The sequence below is a fragment of the Henckelia pumila genome, chromosome 1 (assembly GCF_033568475.1).
Source record: "Henckelia pumila isolate YLH828 chromosome 1, ASM3356847v2, whole genome shotgun sequence".
Classification (NCBI taxonomy): Eukaryota; Viridiplantae; Streptophyta; class Magnoliopsida; order Lamiales; family Gesneriaceae; genus Henckelia; species Henckelia pumila.
The window spans coordinates 23,158,892-23,167,775 of record NC_133120.1 but is presented as its reverse complement, the minus strand read 5'-3'; the positions used below and the strand labels follow the sequence as shown (position 1 = coordinate 23,167,775).

General features: G+C 30.3%; 1 protein-coding gene across 1 annotated transcript; it reads right to left on the bottom strand.

The window, feature by feature from the left end:
• Nucleotides 1-1,260: 1,260 nt before the first annotated feature.
• On the bottom strand, nt 1,261-4,496 carry LOC140887041 (ATP sulfurylase 1, chloroplastic-like). The gene is made up of 5 exons (XM_073294055.1): nt 3,812-4,496; nt 3,229-3,634; nt 2,263-2,523; nt 2,034-2,120; nt 1,261-1,707 (listed from the first exon to the last, which is right to left on the bottom strand). Exons 1-5 carry the CDS (start codon nt 4,300-4,302, stop codon nt 1,570-1,572), a joined length of 1,383 nt encoding a protein of 460 aa, XP_073150156.1. The 5' UTR covers nt 4,303-4,496; the 3' UTR covers nt 1,261-1,569.
• Between the last annotated feature and the right edge of the window lie 4,388 nt (nt 4,497-8,884).

Here is an 8,884-nt window from a genome sequence, read left to right as displayed (position 1 = left end):
TTATTTTGTTTTAGTTTAATTTTGAATAGCTAAATTAACTATTTATAAATTTAATTTTCACCTAATTGTAAGTGTGAATAGTTTGTTGTGATTTTTTTATGAGCTAATTCATGATTACGAAAATAAAGGATAATTTTGTATAATTCAATTATATTTGACTTTTCAAATCCCTGATTTCAAATGACTCAATCCAAATACAACCTAAAAATTGATTATAAACCATACATATAGTAAAAATACAATTAGTTTTTTTAAAATTTAATATTATTTTATTTTTATTTTAAAATTTTTAGATCAAATAGTTTATCACTAATAATATCATTTTTTAATCTCTACTATATGTGTATACTGCTTGGTAAAACAACCAGCTCTTAAAAACTAAAACTAAATTTTTTTTAATTAGGAAAAAGGCTATTTTATTTTTAAAAAAAAAATCAATCGTATTTTTGTCTATATTTAAATTTTTTTGGATAAAATAGTCTATCACTTATTAAATCATCTTTTTTTTTTTTGAATATCTGTAGCGTACATATATAAGTATACAGGCAAAACAACTGCATTATTAAAAGCAAAAAAATTAATTTTTGTTTGCTCACGAAAAAAACTATTTGAAATTTTTTGTAAATTCAATTGTATTTTTATCTTTAATTTAAAATTTTTAGATAAAATAATCTAAAACTCTCATATCTTTTTTCTTAAATCTTCAATATTTCATTTATCTATAATTTGAAATTCAGCCATATATTTAATTGTATTTTTAAATATAATGCTAATGTCTATACTCTCTTTAGAACCAAATTTTTAGCTGGATAATGTTGGTTTATATTTTTAGCATAATTTTATGCTCTTATGCATAGATATATAGATAGATATACAAAACAACCACATTATTAAAAAAAATTAAATTTTGTTTGATCACTATAAATATTAATTTAATTTTTTAAAATTAAATCGGATTTTTATATATTTTTTAAAATTTTTAGATCAAATATTTTATCACTCATAATATTATTTTTTTAATCTTCAATATTATCTCTATTTATAATTTTAAATTTAATCATATCTTATTTTTAAATTTAATGATTAATGATATTATCTTTACTATTTTTAAAAATTACTTTTGGACGAGAAACTATTTTTAGCAGATTTTTTTGCTTTTTCTATATATATATATATATATTACAAGTTATTACCATAAAAAAAAGATGCTACACTCGTGATAGTTCTAATAATCCATGATTACTTCATCTTTTTTCAATGAACCCCTACATATAATAATGATTTCCGATCATCCAATGCGTTCCCGGGGTACCGGAAATATCGAGCTCGTAACCGACAATAAAGAAGCAGAAGCTATAATAATTTGGTAGATGAATTGCGCGCATATGATAAAAGAATGTAACTACTTCTGTTACTAAGGTAAAACATGGCGGCAAAAACTCACACACAAAGTGCGTTGCAATAAATGCACAGATCTCTAATCCTCTCTAGAGTTCTATTTCAAAGGCAAGGCATTCAGATTTTCATTGAACTCGGAAGTTGCCTCTGACAAATAAATGAAAACAAAGATCAAGCTGGCACGGGTTCGGGGACTTTGTCATTCTCCGTCGCAGCCAAACTATCGTAATATTCGACCAAAACTTTCCAGCCACCGGGACACATAAAACCATCCGGCGGGTTTTCCCTGTTCTTCGCAAGTGTCCGCATCTGGAGAAAAACAATCACTTAGACATGGAAATAATCGAGTAGCAAATAGAAACGGCGCCGACGGCTTTTCTTTATCAGGATGTACATTTTTCGAGCAGATTAGTATAAGAAAACGTCAACACATGGAGTAAACCAAAGTGAATGCAATAGATGAATGGGGTTTTTTTCTTGGTCTAAATTAGAACGTTTCTTTCGTGATCCATCGTATCAGCATAGACGAGCTACAAGCCAAAAACGAGTTAAATGGCTTCTCTTCATCAGAATATACAGAAAAAAAATTTCGTGATTTCTTGTATGACTGTCTACGAAGTGGAGCGGATAAGTACCTTGGTGCCAGAAATGAAAAGAAAATCGTTCGCCCTCGATGGATCAAAGAATGCCATTTTACTTTGAGTCTTATCATATGCAGCAACCTGAAAATATATGAATTCCCTTTTGATTAAAAACACATATCACCCAGAGTTTCACATATATATATCTTCCAAGAAAAAGATTCTGTTGATAACGGGACAAGAATCCAAGAAATGATATTATTTGGGAGCATTTTTCATGTACCTTGAATGGCAAGATGTTTAACCTCTCCAATCCAGGAGCCATGCTCAATACTTTCTTGCCATGATCAGGGTCATATAAATCTCTTTTTTCGAGTGGATGACCCATTCCAGCTGGGTCCCGACCCACGATATAGAAGTTTGCGCCTGCATTGATCCGAGCCTTGGCATGCCATTGTACCTCAGTTGGGCCAGCATAGTGCATTGGTGATGGGAAAATAGACACAACGGTGGTCTCTGGATCAAGAACACCATCTTCAAGCACCTACATAAACAAGTAGTCGTTAGCGAATCAGCTAGTCAAATTTCTGGACCAAGTAGCTCGTCTCATTAGCAACCATTATCCGTATAAATATACATGCAAACACATCCATCATAAAAAATTTCCACCACAAATTGATATGTTTGCAACATTTTAAAGTGTTTGATAAAAGTAAATAAGAATCAAGATTCACTTTCAACCAAGTGTTAGAAAGGTAGAAGAAGTGTCAAGAACCGAGTGGAGCGAAAAAAAACTTGATGTAGATAAAGCACTACCCAAAAGTCCTCCGACTATTTGGAGGAGCTGGAGAAAAATTGATTTGAGAATCTTCTCAGTATTGTTGTGCTCATGACACCATAGCAACAGTTATTTAGAATGGCAGTAAAACTTTCAAGGGACACAGATTCAGCAACATGTAATCATTAAGCCATACGAGTTACCAGACAATAGCCAGAGCAGTTGTTGCAACGGCCCCCTCCTAACATCGCCCCTACATCTTAATGGAACTACTCATGATTTTGACTTGGACATAATTTTGGTATGGTAGTAATTGCAATAGCTTATGTTAACGCTTCCTTGTACGTACAATTTCCAAACATTGCATTGCACTAGAAACTTAGAAGAATAAGCTCTTGCGAACACTACCAATGGCACATTCAGCTGTATCAAACAAAAAAAAAAAACTCGATATCATCTCATAACACTAACCTTTTCATGCTGCCTCATCCGCCAATCAAGTGGGACATCATCTGCTTTGGTATAACCTCCCAATGGATGAAGCAAAAGGACAGGATTCTTGAACCCCATCTCAAGAAGGCGGCGTCTGGTGTCGGTCATCAGCAGAGCATGACCATTGTGCACCGGGTTTCTGAGCTGAAAGGCGAAAACAGCATCAGCATTCCGTCTCTCGAATTCTTCTCGTAGCTGTGCTGGGGAGAGGCGGAAGCGATCGAGGCCATCATTGTACTTGACGGGATTCAGAACCTCTAAATCACCGCCAACGAGCCAGTTCCCGGCGCCTGTTATCGTCTCCTCCACGTAGGGGAGACCGGGAGCAGTCGTCCCCCATGTTCGTGCAATCCTTTCTTCTTTATTGTGCTTGTAAATCTCAATGCTACATGAACAAATTCAATTAGTTCTGCGTCATTTTCAAGTGCAAGAAAAACCAAATAAAGCAAACACAAAATGGAACAAGTATTCAACTCTAAACAAGTCAAAATCAACACACGATTAAAAAATTACCACAAACCAAACTAAAATCTAGATTGAAAATAGCGAGAAAGCCCCTTACTTGTTCAAAATAGCGACGACCCCATCCTTGTCATCCACAAGCGCCACGCTGGTGGACGACCCGACCCGGCTCTTCTGCCCGTCGTCGATGGCCAGCACGATCGGCACCGACATGTTGACGACGGAGCCGTTTTCGAGCCGGAGCGAGTTGAAATGAAGGGCTTGGAGGAACTCCGACTCTCTCATGAACCCCTTCAACGGGCTCGCCCACCCTTCGCTCAGCACGTGAACCCATTGCAGGTCGATCTTCGAGAGCCGGAGCTTCGGCAAACCCGACGCCCGCTTCAATTCCGAATCTTTTTCCGATTCACGGACGAATAGCTCCACGAGCTTCCCCCCGTCCGGTTCGATAAGGGAGGCGGACATTCGGGTAGCGGGTCGGGTTTTCGAAGCGGGTCGGAGCTGGAGCTTGAATGTGAGATGGGTTTTCGGGGACGAATGAGGGTAATAGGGGGTGGAAGTTTTGAGGTAAAGAGAAGCCATGGCCGCCATTGCAGGGAGAGACAGAGAACGGAGAGCTTTAGGGGGTGGATTGCAAATTGAGGTTTTTGTAGGGACACTTTTGTAAATAGAGTAAGAGTTATTTGGGGTGTTTTTGAAAAGAATTTTGTTCTTGGAGAAAAAAACAGTAACATATATTATATTATATATATGTTGACTGGTGGATGAAGTATGGAACACTAGGAATTGGGATTAAGGTTGGATTTTATAAAGAATGTTATGTATATTGGGAGGATGAACCTGGACACTTTTTGTTATATGTGGTAAAATATTATTTGTGCACTGATTCCTCCCTAATTATCTATCACGAACATATGTTTTATTCAATGTATTTAATTTAAAAATCATACATACTACATATTCATACATATATATATATATATACTAGTAAACAGTGATACTTTGTTTATATAATATCTCTATTTATTATTTTTTATAATTATTGAAATTTTCACGGCCTTATAATAAAAATTATATAGACTTTAATTATTTATTATGAAAATCAACTGAAATAATACAATAATCATTTTTTTCATTTTTAGTCAGTTAATGGTGAATTTGTAATTTTAATCCTGTAACTTGAATGTTTTCATTTTTAGTCATATTACTATGCATTTTTATTTTTAATCATATCACTTGTATATTGTTTTTATTTTGATCATTTAACTCGCATGTTTTTTTTGTTCTGTTTTGGTATATACATTTTCATTTATAATCATGTAACTTGCATATTATTTTTATTATTTGTCATTTAACTTTTATTATATTTTTATATGATTTTTCTTATAGTGTAAATAAAATTGCAAATTTGTTATTTCATAATGATAAAACTTTACCCTTTTATTCACACTTTTAGATAGGTAATAATAGATAATAGATAGATAGATTTCACAATGATAAAATTTTACCTTTTTTATTCATATTTTTAGGTAGGTAATATATTTAATTTATACTCCTACATTAATTTTGTAAATATATGTTTTTAACTCTAACTTTGAATATTATTACCGCAAATTTTAGTTTTTAGTTTTGTTATTTTCAAGTTTTATATTCTTATATTTTTTAATTCTAAATTTTTATATTAATACCGTAAGTTTTAATTTTTTTTCTTTTGTTTTTTTTAAAAATTTATTTATCTATTTGATTAACTGCAACTCAATTAAACCGCAAACTAAAATTTAGTTTATTATTATATATTTTTATATTGTCTAACATTAAATAAGGTGTAAAAAAATAAAAACAAATTATGAAAAATGAAAAAATAGTTCTTTTTAGAAAATTATAATTAAAAAATAAATTATGTAATTGTATTAATGAACGCATTAGTTGCAATTTAATGAAAGTGTATAATGTATTTATGGATATTAATATTTACATATAATATAATAAAAATATTTATTTATTTTTATGCACTAAATAAAATATTGTTTTTACTTTTATATCTCTATATATTTTTATATTACCTTACTTATAGTGTAAATAAAACAGCAAAGTTGTTATTTCACAATGATAAAATTTTATCATTTTATTCACACTTTTAGATAGGTAAGGTAATAGATTATTAAATATACATAATTTTCTTTTAATAATTTCAGTGAAAATATTTTTTATTTGTCAAACATATATATATATATATATATATATATATATATTCACTGTATACATCATTTTTTATATTTTTAAAGAATTATGTAGAAAATTTTCATACAATTAATCGAAATAATACACAATCTAAGAACAAATTAAAAAATTTAGAGTGAAAATATTTATTATTAATTGTTTTAGATTGAAAATAATACACAATCTAATAAAATAAATATTTATTATCTTTAATAATTTTAATAAATAATATTTTTATTTTCCAACATCTAATCATTTTTATGTTATCGAAATAATACACAATCTAATAAAATAAATGTTTATTATATTTAATAATTTTAATGAATAGATATTTTTTTCAACATCTAATCATTTTTATTTTAATTTTTTTAGATTTTTCTAAGAATTATGTACGATAAAATGTTATTTCTCTAATTTATTTTCATTATCAAATTTTTATTCAATTTTGATGTATTGTTATTTTTAAATTTTCTTAAAAGTATGTCGTAACCAAATTTTATTTTTATGTTATATATTTTTTCAAAAAAAACCATTTTGATGCTCACGCGTTTTAAATTTTGTTTTCTTAAATTTATAAAAAATAATTCAAACCAATTCACTGAAAGTAGAGTTTTATAATTAAACTAGTAATCTATGCACACGCGTTGCGTGTGAGAAATAAAATCATAGTTTAAAATGATCTATGTACACATGTTGTATGTGAGAAATAAAAGTCATGATTCAATGCGATATTGATTAACTAACATGGTAAATTTTGAATTATAAATGAAACGTTAAATAATAACTACTGGTTTTTGCTTCTTACTTTATAAAATTTGCATGTTATTAATAGTAGAAAGATACACATATCATTTACAATTTTTTTTGAAATCACATACCATTTTAATTTTAATTTAAGTATATAGAAATAATCGCACTCCAAAATTAGAGATGAAATATTTTTCCCTAAATCATTTTTTCATTCTTACCAAGAGAGAACTAAGCAGAAATTATAATAAGAATTCAATTTTTCACTATTAAGAAAAAAAAATTCAATGATTATTAACAATTATAAAGATGTACTTAATTCCAAAAACAAATGAAACATTAATTTTTCCTAGACTATAGGACTCTATCAATTTTGTCTTCACTTTGGTAAAAAAAAAAAATCAAAGTTTATATATATTGGGTTAATTGTCAATCACTCCCTAAACCAATTTATAACTTATTTATAAATCCCTACATAAATAAAACTTACTTTCAACTCCCTGGAGAGAGAAACTTTTTGTTTATAAATACCAATTATACCCTTATCTCTTAAAATTCTTAAAAAAAAATGAGAGAATGGATAATAATAAAAACAAAACCAATCCAAATAGTATATATATAAAAATTCAAATTAAAATCAAAGAACATAAACCATATTATACATGCTTATGTTGATACAGGAGCAAGTATGTGTTTAGGAAGAAAACATATACTTCCAAATAATTATTGGAAGAAATATGATAAAGGATTAAAAGTTCGAATAGGATATGGATCAATAATCATGCTTGATACAGTAGCAGAAAAATTAAAAATAGAAATTGAGGAAACAAAATTTGTAATACCAGTTCCCTTGTAACTCGATTTACTATTTGGAAATAGTATTCGAAATTACAAGTCATCGGAACCAGTTCCTTGTAACTCGATTTACTATTTGGAACAACAGGAAAAAGGAACTTACCAAGGAGTGATAAATATTGGAGAATTGGAAGTTCAAATCTAGGGAATTCCAGGAAAAGAAATGGATCAGCTCATTCTTGGTCTAGAATATCTGGAGGACCATAAACCATGGAAACGCCTTGAAAAGGGAATAGAGTTCATGGCAAAAGAAAAGACTTGGATGATTCAATAAGAATTCTACGAATTGGAAAACCAAGAGAATTGGATAAGGGACAATCCCTTAATCAGATTCGAAAACTCTGTTCACAAACAGAGGAAGAAGCAACTGCTGAAATTAGTAAGTCATGAACATGATTTACTAGAACGCATTGAAGAAGTAGAAATATGTAACCATACTCTACCTTCTGAGGCCTTAGAAAAACTAAAGGTAAATAGTCTTAATCGGATTACTGAATTACAACACAGTCTGTTAAAAATGGCGGGACCATTTAGTAATCCCTTTAAAAAATGACAACAAGTCCTTTCTCCATATACATTCCGATAGGGATGTTGTATGAACAATATAAGGCTGAGTACTTTGCAGCTTATATTGACTCGGGAGCAGGAATTTGTACAGCAAAAAGAGGAGTCTTCCTTGAAGAATGTGAAGAAGAATTGCCAAAAATTTCTGGACGAGATTTCTCTCGAAGAATTTTAATTCTTTGCAAATGAATAAAACAAGCAGAGATCTTTATTGGAGGTGCAGGTCAAACACCTTGGTACAAGGTAAAAACACCACCAATCTATTTTCATGATACAGGAGCTGATATCCTGTTAGGAAATAACTTCTTACAAATGTTTAAGAAGTACACACAAGACAATGAGTCAAGAAAACTTATGTTCACTACACTTTGTGATCATAAAATTATAGTTCAAAGACTCAAGGTTGCTTTTTATCGACAATTGCCGATAATATTTCGCAGCCAGCGTGATGATAAAGGACAACTTTTTCACCCGAAAATGAAAGATCCAAGAAGGTTTGGAGAAACCATGTTGAAAATAACAACAGAACAAGAACTCCAAATAGAGGATATGAAGCTTCTCAAGGTAACTCTAAATCACAGAGATATAGAGTTAGAAAATAAGGTATCCCTTGAAGATGTCAAAAAGAGACTCAAAGAAAGTTACAACGAGCATCCTTTGGCATGGTGGGATAAAAATCAACTCAAAGCCAGTCTTACTCTAAAGGAAGGCAAAGAGTATGAATTCGTCAGATATAAGTCTATCCCGATGAACATAACATATCAAAAGGATATGAGAATGATTATCA

Excerpts from the sequence above, each read along its gene's own strand:
- LOC140887041 (XM_073294055.1), bottom strand. The coding sequence starts at position 4,302 with ATGGCGGCCATGGCTTCTCTTTACCTCAAAACTTCCACCCCCTATTAC. Across the intron at positions 3,635-3,811 it reads GTCGTCGCTATTTTGAACAA|CATTGAGATTTACAAGCACA; the intron begins GTAAGGGGCTTT and ends TTGTTCATGTAG. Across the intron at positions 1,708-2,033 it reads TTTTCATTTCTGGCACCAAG|ATGCGGACACTTGCGAAGAA; the intron begins GTACTTATCCGC and ends GTTTTTCTCCAG.